A 15,032-nucleotide genomic window follows, 5' to 3' on the forward strand; every position below is an offset into this window, starting at 1 on the left:
CCGGCTTCACTGTTGGCTGCAGTACCCCCAACGGCCGTCGTGGTGAAGGGTGGCGCTAGAGAGTCTCATTTCTTAAAAGGAGCCTCATGCTCCTTTAACTCGAGCGGCCCGGAGCCACTGGCTCCCCGCCAAGGTTAGTCCTGCCTGTTTCCAGGTGGTTTCCAGCCTGTCAGGAGTTCCATTTCATGACCAAAGTCAGCTCAGTCCTTCACAAAAGGCATAGAACAAATATCAATAAAAACAGCATCCATCCGTCATCGGTACCCACTCAGCCATCTGAGGCAGCAGACCACCAACGGAGATATTCTTGTATATTAATCATGAAAACATTCAAGGATTTACTCAATGAATGGTCCAGCCTGAGAGCCGAACCAGAAGAGACAGATGAGACAGATGGGATGAGAGGAACTCGCCTCGCTTTGAGTCATGAGATGAAGGATCATGGAGGTCAGAATGTGATATCTTTGTCTCCTGTCACTAAATAGATGGTTTGAAAAAAGAGAAAACCACCTTCTGAAAGCAGCTCTGGATGAATAACTGGATCTGACTGCCCAGAGGTGAGATTAATCAGAGCAGAAAGTCGAAAAAAGTTACCTCACCCTTTCAGAAGAATATTACCTCCAGTGCAGAGCTGAAAATAATTATGCATGAAGACAAAAGGTTAAGAGGAGAGAAGCAAAACGGTCTCATGAAAAAAAGATAAAAGAGCCATGAGCGCAGACGAAAGACGAAACATCTCATTCCGTATTGATCTGGGTGAAGAACGGAGGTTCTGCTGCCGCTGGTCGTCTTCTCTTCTCATGAGAAGGTCCTATGATTGACTGACGGCTTTGATTTAACGTCCCAGCATTCATCTCCGATGGTGCCGTTGTTCTTTCTCTGCTGGGACGGCAAAAAAACGGTTAGGAAGGCTGGTGTCAGGGAAGTGCGTGGGAACCAAGAATCAGAACAGAACAATGTTGCTTATGGATCCGATGATGATAGTTATCGATCGACTGCACTTGTGTTAGAGCAGAGGGTGAAGTGCGATGGGTTTGAGACAGCTTGCCTTGCTAGTGGACTGGCGCAGGTAGACTCGCTGGTCCTTACTTGTGTAGGTCTTCACATAAGGAGGGCAACACAATGTCTATAAGACAGTTAGTTTAGCTAACAGTTCTGTTTCATCTTCATAAACCAGTGGTTCTCAAATGGGGGTACGCGTACCCCTGGGGGTATGTGAAGGCACTCCAGGGGGTACGTGAGATTTTAAAATATACATATATTTAAAAAGTAGCTAAAATAAATATTTCATAAATAATTGAGGAGAATATAAGTCTAAATTCATAAAATGAATTTTTTCTTCAGGAGTAGGCTATTCAACTTATTATCCTAAAACCGCAGAGTATCCCCCACACCAGGATGGTTCCACCTAACCTGTCAATCACCTGGCTTCACCTGTCAATCACTTGGACCAACGATGGAGTCGTGGTTGAAGCATAGCAGCAATATTTTTATGTTTAATAAATCAGTTACTGATGGCACAGTGCTCTGTTTTAGGTCTATTTTTTACAACCAAAAGTGCTTAGCGCTGGTTAGGGGGTACTTGGCTGAAAAAATATTTCACAGGGGGTACATCACTGAAAAAAGGTTGAGGACCACTGTCATAGACAAATACAGCTGCGTATCATCAGCGTAGTGACCAACATTGATTCTGGATTATACCTCCCAAGGGCTGCATGTAACTGATCCAGGATTTAGTTTACACTAACTATAGTCTTTACTATGCTAGGTTTATTGAATCTGACCTAATGAGGTACGTAAAACCCCCCCCCTCAGTACAGTTGTGATGGATGTGAATCCGAGCTGTGGAGACCAGTTTAACATGGAGGTCAGTGCAGACTGACTCCTTTCAGGAGCCAGCCCTTAGTAGTCAATACGAGTTTCTTTCTCTTCCTTTTTGCTGAATGTAGGATGTGGGCCGTTGAGTCAAACAGAAGCTGATTATCGTCCGCTCGAGGCCCCGCCCATAAACGAGAGATGAGACCAGGAGGTCTCCTCCCTGCATACTTTGTTTGAGATGTTGAGGTGCTTCTACGTGTCAGGTTCCTCAGTCTGGCCTGAGGGAATGCTGGGTAGTCATCGTCCAGTTTCACAGAGGAATGAAATCCAACTAATAGAGTCCTCCGTCCCCCGTGATCACAGCTGTAACTTTTCTTGTTTCAGATTGTTTCCATCAGCTTCTGCATGTTTCTGCCGCCACCGCCATGTTCCTCAGTCGTCTGTCTGCAAACACTCAAACTGCAACTCTGCTGCTGCTGCTGCAGTTGGTGTTAGTGCTGACTCCTGTCTGTATATGTGTGTGTGTGTGTGCGTGTGTGCGTGCGTGCGCGTACCTGTGTCCAGAGGTCCAATCTGGGACGGCTGGAAGGGCTAACCCTCTCGACTGGTTGAAGCTAGCGCCTGACTCCGCCCACAACAGCCTGAAGGAGGACGGCGTGGTCGCCGTGGAGACGGCGCCGATCGACCACCACGCCCCCACCTCCCCGGTCAGCCAACCAGCATCTGCAGCCTCTGTGACGTCGCTCAGCCCTCCCACCCTGCTGCTCAGGGAGGCGCGGCAGCGACAAGCCCCTCCGTCAGAAGCTCCACCAACCTCCTCCTCCTGCTGGTGCTCCGAGGAGGAGGAGGGCTCCGGGTGGAGGACCCCGAGGGAGGAGGAAGAGGAGGAGGGAGGGGAGAACCAGGAGGAGGAGGCAGAGGCGATGACGGGGAAGTTGTTGTTTTAAAATCCGTTTGAGAAAAGCAGATTAAAGTTTGACCGTCCAGGCGGCGCCTGCTGCCTCAGTTGCGTCCGACGTAAAAACTTTGTCATCAAATAACTTAATGACAGTTAAAAGCTTATTAAAAAAAGAACACCTGAATAAAACAGTTAAAGTTATTTTGCCACTCTGGTAGAACGAGTTTTAGTCTTTAACGTGAACGTCAAAGAGTTTCGGACACAATGTCTCCCGTCTGTCCAAGAACCACCGGCTGCTACTGTTTCTTTCTAAAACGTTTTTTTAATCATCATTATGGTATATTGTCATATTTTTACATAATTTAAGCAACATTACATCGATTTCTCATGATAAGAATCTGTTTTCATTGTTTTTAGTCCAAACAGAACTAATTTAGTAGCTGTAATGACATTAAATGCACCATAGCCATGTAAATATAAAAGTTTTTAGCTTCTATAAGATTTTTTGTCGCACGTTTGTATAATTGGATTTCTTGCAAACAATTATAAAAGCTACTGAAAACTTTCAAAAGAAACATTTTTCTTAATTTAGTTTTCTGGTAAAACTGAAAAAACTAAATCATAATATGAAGCTTATTATTGTTGTGCACTTTTTAAAAGAAAAAAAAGGTTTTAGCAGCAAGAAAACAAACAAAGTTACAGCCACTCAATGTAGCAGTACCAACCCTGACCACAAGGGGGCAGATGGGCGTCAGAGCCACCGCCGGAGCTCCGCTGGGGAATGGGAATGGTCCGTCACGTTACGAAACATGAAATATTATAACCACTTTGGACCATTAGAGGCGCGCTGCGTTGCGTCTTACATCAGGCCCTGACACCCGGGCCGGCTTATGAAATTCTGCCCCAGTGTGGTCAGAAGTGGTATTGTTACTCAAAGTGGCTCAATGTCTTGAAAAACTATAAAAAACGTTTGTTTTATTTACTGGCTGCGTTACCAACAGCTAGCTAGGAGGAGTCTGCAGACGTGCAGCCAGAACTGCAGAAGAAGAACGACCCACGAGGTGATTTAAAAGAATGTCGCTTCAGTCAAAATGGTTAACAGTAAACGTTTCAACGGTGGCTTTAGAAACATTCTAATGACAGCCGTGCGTGAACTCATCAGTGATTTAATTCCACACGTTGACATTTATTTGTGTAACTTTTTCTCCACCCACTTCTTCTCTCACATTCTAGTGTTAGCTCTTTTTTATTGTTTTTTACTACGGTTTTATTCAAAAATTAAAAGCTTGCGTTGAAATCAGCTGGACAGAAACCTTTTCCCATCATGCGTGGGGAGAAAAGTATTTTACCAGAAAAAGCTAAATAAAGAGATGGAAAAACAACTTCCTCCTCATCTTCCTCCTCCTCCTCCTGCTCCTCAGGTCGACTTCCCAGCAGCCTCATTCATATCACATTTACTTTTTCTTTGTTTTATTTTTAACCATTCGTAAAGACATTCAAGGACCCTTCAGGTTGTAGCTAAACTGAGACGGAAGCGCACATAAACTTCCATCACTGCTCATGAGGAGTACTGTCTGTTGGGGTTTTTCTTTCCTTCTCTAACTTAAATGTTGGTTACCATAGTGACCGATGGCTTTACTGACAGAGCTACAACTGTACTAACCAGACTACAGTACCCATGATGCCACAGGGCAGCTCAAAGACGAGAATGTTATGGAGTAACGTGTATATATACATATATATATACTGTATGTATGTATATATATATAACTTGATGTCTCATGAGCCTGTTACAAAGAACTAAACAATGATGTCATCAGGACCACAGCTTGTTGTTCAGTGATTGTAAAAAACGAGGAAATGGTTCGCAGAGACTAGTTTTTGTGTGTATTTTTCATAGAGCATCCACTCGCCTTCTTGCACATCTTCCTCCTCAGTTTTGTCTTCAGCTTCTTGTTTTCCACCCAAATCAAACCACAGAACATGTAAGATGTAATATGACTGGATTCACACAGGAAGTAAATATTTAGGATACAGATATAATAAGGGGGGATATTCACAAACGATCATCAGAGCTGGAAATAATCGATACCTGATCAACGCGTGTGCAGGATGTTTGCAGCTAACCTGGTTTGATTTCCTAGATTTCCCACAATGCCTTTGATGAACTGTCAAGCGTTTTTTTACACTTGTTTTACACTTGTTGTACCAGCTTCGTAACTGAACATTGAAAAAACAACTAGCAGGAGAAATAACTTTCAGTTTGCTACTTTAAATGTCCGTCAGACATTGGAACTGGAGTGGAACTGGACTCTTGCAGGATCATTGCAGGACTTGTAACCGAGTTGGCGGGTGGTTGGGACAGCTGCAGCATTAATGTATTTCATGATGGTTTACGAGGTCTGTGTTAAGACTCAGGCTGTTTTGGGATTCGTCAACGGAAGAAAGACCTGCGGAGCTCCTGAACCTGATGGACGGGTAATTCTGTCTGTTCTTGCTGTGATGAAAGTGTTGGGATTGACCTGAACTCCGGAGCCTCTGATGGAAGCTGGTATCGAGTGATTATCTTTCTGCTGCAGACGGGTCACGACCTTGCTGCTGATCAAAGGTCAGGAGATGGCTCGATACGACGACCCGGCTGTCTTTGGGGGGGGGTTCTACTTCCTGTGTGAAAGCAGTCAGTCTGTTATCTGTCAAGTTTCCATTCCTCTCTTTAAGCCCTCACTCTGTATTTACTCTGTGGTGCTACTTGATGTCCGATGCTGAATTCATGGTTTCCATGTCCACAAACCCATAAGACTCCGCAACCCCCACGGTTCTGTTCACGCTACCTTTCGGTTCAACTGCAACTTTCCATGAATGCACATTAAATAGTTCTGCTGGACACTGCAGACATGTAGATACCGATGAACCCTTTCAGAACAACCTTCCCTGCTGACCTTGAGCTCCTTCTGCTTCTCCGATGTTTCCGGGAGGCTCATCCAGGCCCACCACCCGCCATCTATGCTACTAAACTTTTCTGGACGCTCCAGGGACCAGACGCCCCTCACAGACCACTGCAGATGTCCACATCTGCGCCACACAGGGCTCATACACACCCGGAAACCATGAATGGGCTTTAACGATCCTGATTGTGTTTGAATGTATTTGTAAATGTTTAGCTGTATTATTTTAAATAATAAACCGAGGTGGTTTGGCTAAGATTGGAGAAACACACACACACGCACACACACACACAGAAGGACAAACTGCAACGCACTTTGAGTGGAGGGTGGACGGGCGGACCTGTGGAGTGTTCGTGGGGAGACGAGCAGCCGGTTAACACTGATCTAACATGCGTGTACAGTCACCACTGACCTGTGGACACTGATTGGTTTTAGTTTATGAATAAAGTGTTGAATGCCAAAATGTACCGAATGTATCAAAGTGTGTTTGTGTAAACCAGAGCACCGGTAACCCGGCCGAGACGCTCCTACCTGACTGTGTGTGACATTGTTGTTAAACACAACCACAGAGACGGAGGGATGGAGGTATGTGATGAAACCGAGCCTGCAGAGACATCCTCCTCCTGCAGAAGTTTGCTCCTTTGTGATCCAGTTTAGTGTTTCTGCCTAGGACCTGGTGAGGACGGCCCCCGGACACCTCCCAGTCTTCTGGTTGCCCCAAGCTTGACCAGCATGTTAGCAGGGTTTGTTGTGTACCATCAGGATTTCCAGTGGCACTCTCCATCCTGCTACATCGCCATGGTAACGCCCGCTGTACATCCAAATATTCAAATAATTCAGACTCTTCTTGTGATCGTAACTCCTGCTGAAACCGTTTTAAATAATCACTGGAACCAACCTGAAAGTTCTCGATGTAAACTGAAGAAACGCTGTCAGGCCGCGCATCTGGACGCTGATTTTATAAGACGTGTAATCAGAAAACGTGTTGATTCATTCTTTTCAGCTCTGAATCTGTTGGAAAGTTCATCTTGCACTTGCACCTGTTCAAAAAACCTATCTAATACCAGAGATTTGTGTTCGGTTAACAACCAGTGATGGAAGACGTTAGAGTTGTAGGACATGAACCATGGAAGCATTGTGGACTCTTGGACTGCAGCAGCTACGGAGACACGCCGTTGCTCAGGTATCTGAGGTTTGACTTGGACTTAAACATCGATGTGAGATGAGATAACTTGTCTTGGAGCAGAGTCTGTGGTTTAACCTGCAGCTGAAGCTCAGCGTCATCTCCGTTATGTCCTCAAAAAAGAAGAAAGAACCACTATTTTCCTGCCTGTTGGCTTCCACTTCATACAGCTTAGTCTTAACATAGCTCAGATTACTTTGTTTATTTTGAGTTTATGTTAAAACATCAGTTTCAATTTTATTTGAGGGAATACTAGCTTAGTTTTGAGGAGCACGGTCTCACTGCAGCGGCGTAGAAAAGAATCACGTGGGTTCCATCCTGGGACATCTTCTGTTTAACATACACACTCCTTCTGCCACAGATTATAAAGAACAACAAAATAAACAACTATAGCTATACAGATGACACGCAGATCTATATTACAATGTCACCAGGAGACCGAGGCCCTGTACAGGCTCTTGGTAAATGCATTGAGATTAATGACTGGATGTGCCACAACTTTCTCCAGCTAAACAAAATAAAAACTGAGGTAATTGTGTTTGGAGCCAAAGAGAAATTATTACTTCCCCACAGAGCTTCAACCTATACACCTAAAAACCACCAACCAGGCCAGAAATCTGGGTGTAGTGATGGACTCAGACCTAAATCTGGAAAAACATATTAAGGCAATAACAAAGTCAACCTACTATCACCTTAAGAATATATCAATGTTAAAAGACCTGATGTCTCAGCAAGACCTGCAGACACTAGTCCAGCATTCATCTTTAGTAGCTGGATTATTGTAACAGCATCTTTACAGTCCACCTTAAAACTCAGTGAGACAACTGCAGCTCATCCAGAACTCTGCTGCTCCAGTCCTCACTAAGACCAACAAAGTGGACCACATCAGTCCAGCTCGGAGGTCTTCACACTGGCTGCCTGTCCGTCAGAGGACTTTAAAGTTCTGATGCTGGTCTATAAAGCTCTGAATGGTCCAGGACCAGAATACATCAGGGACCTCCTGAGCCAGTATGGACCTCCCAGACCCCCCAGCTCATCTGGATCTGGTTTTTAATCAGTTCCCAGAGTCAGAACCAGACATGGAGAAGCTGCATTCAGCTTCTATGCTCCACATGTCTGGAACAAACTCCCAGAAAGCCTCAGATCAGCTGAGACACTCAGTTTATTTAAGACCAGGTTGAAGACTCACCTGTTCTCAGTTGCATCTGATGCTCAAAACCTGCAGTTTTACTTTTAAACTTGAGTTTAGAAACTGGATCATATTTTAACTCGTTTTATCTGTTCTTGATTCTTTTTGTTAAATTTTAAATCATGCTTTTTATTTCTGCTATGTGATGTTATGTCTCTGTGAAGCACTTTGAATCTCCTTGTTGCGGAATTGTACTACACTAATACACGTGCCTTGCCTTGTCTTGCCTTGCCTAAATACGGAAGAGAAAATGACAAGGCACTAAACGGAAATAAATCTTGCTGTCGAAGCACTAAACATTTACACCTCATTAGGGACCCTTCGAACTATAAATCCCAAATCTCCTTCAATAACTGATGCTCCATTTAGACCTTGCTGGTCCCACAAGGCCCTTACTCAAAAATAATAACACCTTTTATTAAATGTACCCAAATGTATGCTGAGTGGCTCCAAATCCGTCCTGAATGTGATCAGAGCTGGTGTTAGCGCTGGTCGCTAAGAGTCCGTCTGCTCGATCTGAACAGGGTCCGAGTTCATCCTTAGATCCAAAGAGACACAAACTGAGTTTGTCTTTCGTCCTCTACTCATGCAGAGCGTTGTCTCTGAAGAACAGACCGGCAGGAGAACACGTATTTATGGTTCATTATTTATTCAGCAGAAAAACAAACACACTCAACACGTGAAGCTTTAATGAATCAAACTCATGTGACAGATGGATCAAATGATCATCAAGGCTGTCAGGACGTCCTTTCATGTCTTCTCAGTTTGTGTAACTGAGCTTAACTTACAGGCCCTATCAGCCTGCTGTACTTGCACTGAGTATTTTCATTTCTGAGTCTGGACAGCAAATACAAGACTTGTTGAGACACCAAACGGGGTGGATTCACGACCGGCATCTAATTACCTTGGTAATATGTTGAGAAACGTAGATTCTTGTCCCTATTTTGAGAAGTAATATGTGCTAAAACAAGGGGGAGAAGCAGGTAAGTGTCAAACCGTTTCCTTTGAATCAAATCAAACCCACACATCTTCCACAGTTTTTGAAGAAACCTCAGTGGCTCGTTGGCGAAGGCAGGTGGAGAAAAGGTACCGAGTCTAAATCCAAATGTACACTAGGGGGTGCTATAATCTGCACATTTAGGCATTTTAGAGTTACCGTTGATAGAAAGTTCAAAGATCAAATTGCTTTTTTTTCCCCCTCGATGTTTCTCAAAATAACGATTTCATGAACAAGGGGGAGGAGACAAGTCAATCTGAGGCGTTTCTTCCAGCTGACGTGAAGTTTGCTGCGCGTGGTATCCAGACAGCACTGACGAAAACAAAGAAACGTGATTTCTGAAGCAGTTTCAGCATCATAGGTCGTTAGATGGGGAGAGGCCAGGGGGTTAACGGCTCTGTGACGTTCATTCAAGTCTGACACATTTAGTAAAATGACCCCTGTGGGGGCGTCGGTGAAGCCCTTCAACCACAAGCTCCTCCCCCAAACCTGCTTGGGCCATGATGATTACCACTATGAGTTATGCGTTTAGAAAGAAAATGCATATAAAGAAAATCCATATGAGTTTTGCGTTTTCTTTAAAATTGTCCTATTCTTCACACTTATTTTCACGACCTTCTTGTTATGAACGAACTGTCTAGAGAAAGGTGACCATCAGGAAGAAGTCCCATCAGATGAAGCCAGTCCCGCTACAGCCGGTACTATCCGTGTTCAGCGCTACAAACAGACATGACCACACAGAGGATTCCCATTATTAACATAACTGGAAGCTTCTACGACAACAGCACGCAGAGGTCAAACAAGGGGATGGTGAAGGACGATGCAGCTTCAGTCAGTCATCTGAAACGCAGACAGAACGTCACATTTACTTGGATTACAACTCTGAACCAATAACGCGCCTTCAGCGGGACTCACCAAGGATAACCTGCTGGTCTGTTCACGGGTTCGAATCCGCAGCTTAACGCTTGTTTCAGCGACGTCAGCTCGTTCCTCAGCCTCGTCCAGCTTGTGTTGGATCTTCCGGAAGTGCACGGCACTGCAGTCCACCTGCTCCTCCTGGTGGAGGAACAGAGGAATGACATGTTAATGACGAACTCAACGTCCAGACCTGGGGTCTCACTTATAAAACCCAGCTACAAATGCTCAGTGACAAGCAGGACTTGATTATCATTGCAGCGATAGAGCCTGTTGGTCAAAGCGTGAATCACGGCAACAAAGGAGGAAAAAATAAATAAAGGAAAGAAGTTTATCCCACAAAGAAACTGAACTGCTCGTGGGAGAGATGGAGGCGGGGAAAGAAACTCACAAATTGAAGAAAACGCTGCAGGTGGCAACATGTTGCGTTGCAGTTTAGCAAAACTGAAGAAAGAAGTGGTTGGACTTCAAGGTAAAGCAAAAAAAGAGACAGTTGGAAGAGCTCAGGTTCAGTCCGAAGCGCCAGCCATGTCATAGCTGATGATGGTAAAGACTGTAGAGCTGTGATGTGTAACAGAGTGGCACATCTGGTCGGGGAGGGGCCTGCGGCTCGGAGTAGGGCTGGGCAATATATCGAGTATACTCATGGTATCTCTCTGTGCGATGTACAAAATGACTATCGTGAATATTCGAGTATAAATTGTCACGCATTTGCTTTTAGCCGCGGGTATTAAATTACAGGTTTTTCGCACTCTCTCGTCTCGTCTCTCCTTCTCAGAGAAATAATACAAACGCACCTAGTTACATACGTCAGTCACGTGCGTGCATCATCATACGCCCCCGACCAGCTGCAGGTGTCGGCGCTGCTGTCCGGTCTGCCGCTGAGTTCCACCAATCTTTCCCAAACTCGGCTTGTTTGCGCCGTGAGCTCATCCGTGTGGTTGCTACGCGCGACGGACTCTCTTCAAAGCAAACTGGGATGGTTTAGTAAAGACGGGAGGGGATGTTTTCTCCTCGCACGAGAGCCGAGGAGCCGCTCAGTGCCCCGCCGAGCCTTTCTCTTCCAGAGCTGAGAAAAGTCACTTAAGTGTTGCTTAAATGTGGCCACATGAAATCAATCACTATCATCGAAACAAAGTCAAACAAGACTATATGACGTCATATTTCTAAAAGTAAATGAAAGTGATGCAAAGTAAAGGAGGAGAGGATGAAACATTGCAGTCCCTACACCTACATTAGTCTGAATATAAAGGTGCTGTAAAGGCCCCTCCTGCTCATCCTGGTAAAACCAGGTAAAACCAGGACCAGAACATGTTCTTAGCAGATGTTCTTCAGACGGGGAGTCAGAGAGATGCAACGTGCACTTTCTGTTTTAAAATGACACTTTTTATATTTTTGCCACTCACTGCTTAGTAACTGTTTATTAAATACAGTTTTGGTCAATTTGACTTAGTTGTGATATTCCCCTTTTTGCATGAAAGTTTAAAATAAGCATATATTAATGCAGTATGAACAAGAATGTTTTAATGTAGACATATAGAATCATCATACTGGTGTGATTGTAGGCATCAAAGTGTTAATTCAAGGCTAAGGCAAAATATCGAGATTTATATCGCGTATCGTGACATGGCCTAAAAATATCGAAATATTAGTAAAAGGCCATATCGCCCAGCCCAAGCTCGGAGTCCTCATAATGGGGCGGTGGGAGACCAGGAGGGACATGGGGGCTCATGGGGAACTCCACACACCGCAACGATATTGTAGACTTTTGTCAGGTGGTGGAAAAGTCTGCCACCAGCTAACGACCGCTAATGACCGCCAATGACATTCTAAAATGGTTAAGTTGTTAAATCAAACTACAAAGGATCCTGGATGAATAAATAGAGCTAATAATAAGTAAACATCTGTTCATTGCATCAGTAGTTTCCTAAACGTGTGCTACAGAACAAGCCAGGAGACTTCCTACGTGACCTGGTGGATGTAGTTCGTCCCACCACCTCGTCCCCAGTTCAGCTGGTGGGAGACAGAGAGATAAACGTCTGTGGTAACAACTCACCGCGCTCTCCGCTTGCCTCTTGTAGCTCTTAACTTTGGCCTGAAGCTTATTGATCAGCTCCTGCATCCTCAGCAAAGTCTTCCTGTCCTCCTCAGACTGCAGGAACACAGAGAACCAGTAAGAGCCCAGAACCGGCAGAACTCTGGCCGGCATGAGTCCAACGACCGGATCAGACCTGGTATGTCAGCTCTTTGACTCTCCTCTCGTAGAGCTGGACTCCTTTCTGGTACTCCTCGCTCCTCCTTTGCTCCAGCGTCAGCTCTGCCTGCAGCTCCTTCACCTGCACACAGTAGTTTTACTGGATAAAGATGATCGAAAAAGGAAAATATCAGCAGAATATGGTTCCACTTTCCAGATATTTGTACTACTAATGTTCAGGTAACAGAAAAACAAAACGGTTCTGTTTTTGTTGGGTAAGGGTCAGAACCCCAGGCAGGCCAGTCCAGTACCAGGTTACCCCTCAGCCCTTCTTCATGTTCAGAATGTGGTTTTGTTTGTCACTCAGGCCTCTCAAGCAGTTACTACCATCCATCCATCCATTCATCATTCTCTTTGCTATTGCCAGGTCTGATTTTCTACCAGCTGTCCAGTAATTAATCTCAATAAGAAACCTAGAGGTTCGCTTTCTGTCCAAAAAGTGGGCAAAAGGAGGTTGTACTCACCCTCGTCTCCAGTTTATGAAGTTGTTTCCTTCCTCCCTTCAGGGCCATTTGCTCCGTCTCGTCCAGTTTGATCTGAAGCTCTGCCAGAAACACACCAACTCTGTTTACACCCACATGAACAGAAACTGTGTTTTTCTCTCAGGGCTGGATCATGTCTCTTGGTTGACACGTCTGTGCAACATCGCGTGGACTTCAGGGGACAGTACCTCTGGATTGGGACTGGGTGCTGGTCTCCCTCTTTAAAAAAGGGAGACAGGAGGTTGTGCTCCAACTACGTAGGGATCAACACCCTCAGCCTCCCTGGTAAGGGCTGTTCTACTGTACTGTTCTGTACGGTACTGTACAGAAAAAGCCTGTCAGATTGTGATCCTTGGATAAAAGAGGAGCAGTGTGGATTTCGTCCTGGCCGTGGTACGGTGGACCAGCTCTACACCCAGTAGGGTCCTGGAGGGGGCATGGAAGTTTGCCCAAACAGTCTACATGTGTTTTGTGGACCTGGAGAAGACATTCGACCGTGTCCCTCTGGGACTCTAGTCGGGGTACTCTGGGAGTATGGGGTGCCCAAATCCCTTATAAAGGCTGTACGCACCCTGTACACCCAGTGTCAAAGCTTGGTCCGCATTGACACCGGTAAATCTGACTCGTTTCCAGTGTTGGTTGGTCTTTGCCAAGCCAACCCTTTGTCACAAATTTGGTTCACTACAGTGAAGGGGGTCTGGTTTGGTCACCTCAGGCTTCATGAGGCCAGGACCTGCAAATCTCACTGGAGCAGTTCACAGCTGAATGTGAAGCGGCAGAATGAGAATCAGCAACTCAGCAATCCTCAGCCATGGTCCTCAGCCAGAATTTCAATTCAATTTTATTTATATAGCGTCTATTACAACACAAGTTGTCTCTAGGATCTTTCTAGAGACCCAAAACATGACCCTCGAGCAATTATTACATAAACAGTGGCAAGAAAAACTCCCCTTTAGGAGGGAAGAAACCTGGATCAGGGCCTCATACGGGGGGACCCTCCTGCCGAAGGCCAGCTAGCCAGAGCAGGAAAAGAGAGATCAGAAAAAGAAAGGGGTGGAGTACCCTCTCCTGGTTGGGGATTAGATTCTACCCCAAGTGGAGGAGTTCAAGTATCCCAGGGTCTTGTTGACAAGTGAGGGAAGAACAGAGCAGGAGATTGACAGGCGCGTGGTGCGGCGTCCAAAGAGATTTGGTCTATTGTGGTGAGGAAATAGCTGAGCTGAAAGGTGAAGCTATCGATTTACCCGTCGGTTTATGTTACTATCCTCACCTATGGTCATGAGCTGTGGGTAATGGCCAAAAGAACAAGGTTGCAGATACAAGTTCATTTCATTAAGGCTGTGATCCTAAGTTTTAGGATCATCGAGATGGTCTAACAAAGGCTGTAGTGAAGTGTTGCTATCTGACCTGATGTGCCAACACAGTCTCACTCCTAACTCATCAAAAACCGACGCCTGGTTAGGAACCTTGAGCGACACCTACTGACGCAAAAGGTACCCATCTGCGTCTCTTTCAGACGCAAGTAAACTCCAATAGGGTCCAATGTAATCCCGTCTGCGGCTATATGTGACGCCAACCCAGTCTCACATAAAAACGTACCCTGCCTACGTTTCTCATTTTTTAGTGAAACAAATCAATATTTTGAGTTAGTTTCTGCATAAAACTGCATTTTGATTACATTTCTAACAAGAAATATATATTTTACTTTCATAATATTCACTCAGTGAATGTACATAGTCACACGTTTCCTCGTTGTTGGGAAGTTAAAACTGCGTTTTGATTACATTTCTAGCGAGAAATATATATTTTACTTTCATAATCACACGCTTCCTCGTTGTTGGGAAGTTGTTTCAGATCTCGCCAGAATAATGTGAAATCGCAACGTTTCAATAATGTGGAATTGCAACATTTTGGAGCTGGGATACGTGGTCGTGATATATACACGGATTATTACATTATTATGGCAAATGTCTTACACTTATATAGCGCTTTCCAGCTGTACTCCTACAGCCCCAAAGCGCTTTACTGTAGCTGTAGCATACAGTCTACAGTGTAAAGATATTTTGTTATTCACTGTATCAAACACTGTGGACAGGTCCAAAGACACCAAAACAGCAGGATTACCTGAGTCGACAGTTAAAAGAAGGTCATTAACAACTCTTAAAAGAGCAGTTTCTGTGCTGTGATGTTATTTAAAACCAGACTGAAACTTTTCATGAAAGTCATTGTTGAGTTAAAATGGCTGGAGTTAATTTAATAGCAACGTTGTCTCTCTTGACAGAGAAGGCAACTTCAAAACGCGCCGATAATTAGAAAGAACAACTGGGTCAAGATTACTCTTTTTCGTGAGA

The 15,032-nt window shown here is 44.8% G+C and overlaps 2 protein-coding genes across 11 annotated transcripts in view; one reads left to right on the forward strand and one right to left on the reverse strand.

Moving 5' to 3' along the window:
* sulf2b (sulfatase 2b) overlaps positions 1-6,128 on the forward strand; it is an 87,961-nt gene extending 81,833 nt beyond the window's left edge. For 6 of the 10 annotated variants that reach the window (XM_061735659.1, XM_061735658.1, XM_061735663.1 and 3 more), the window contains one exon: positions 2,383-6,128. In XM_061735659.1, the coding sequence (XP_061591643.1) occupies positions 2,383-2,765 (383 nt within the window). In that variant the 3' untranslated portion in view covers positions 2,766-6,128. The remainder of the gene's footprint in view (positions 1-2,382) is intronic. The other 4 variants (XM_061735664.1, XM_061735666.1, XM_061735668.1 and 1 more) reach the window with 1 other exon arrangement.
* A 3,573-nt stretch (positions 6,129-9,701) lies between these two features.
* The window catches only part of LOC133456938 (myosin-7B-like), a 43,818-nt gene continuing 38,487 nt past the window's right edge, over positions 9,702-15,032 (reverse strand). The window contains exons 42-46 of the mRNA XM_061735657.1: positions 12,664-12,743; positions 12,177-12,281; positions 12,002-12,097; positions 9,946-10,086; positions 9,702-9,870 (exon numbers count right to left, since the gene is read on the reverse strand). Of these exons, the coding sequence (XP_061591641.1) occupies positions 9,859-9,870; positions 9,946-10,086; positions 12,002-12,097; positions 12,177-12,281; positions 12,664-12,743 (434 nt within the window). The 3' untranslated portion in view covers positions 9,702-9,858. The remainder of the gene's footprint in view (positions 9,871-9,945; positions 10,087-12,001; positions 12,098-12,176; positions 12,282-12,663; positions 12,744-15,032) is intronic.

This window comes from Cololabis saira, chromosome 12 (genome assembly GCF_033807715.1).
Source record: "Cololabis saira isolate AMF1-May2022 chromosome 12, fColSai1.1, whole genome shotgun sequence".
NCBI classification, from domain to species: Eukaryota; Metazoa; Chordata; class Actinopteri; order Beloniformes; family Belonidae; genus Cololabis; species Cololabis saira.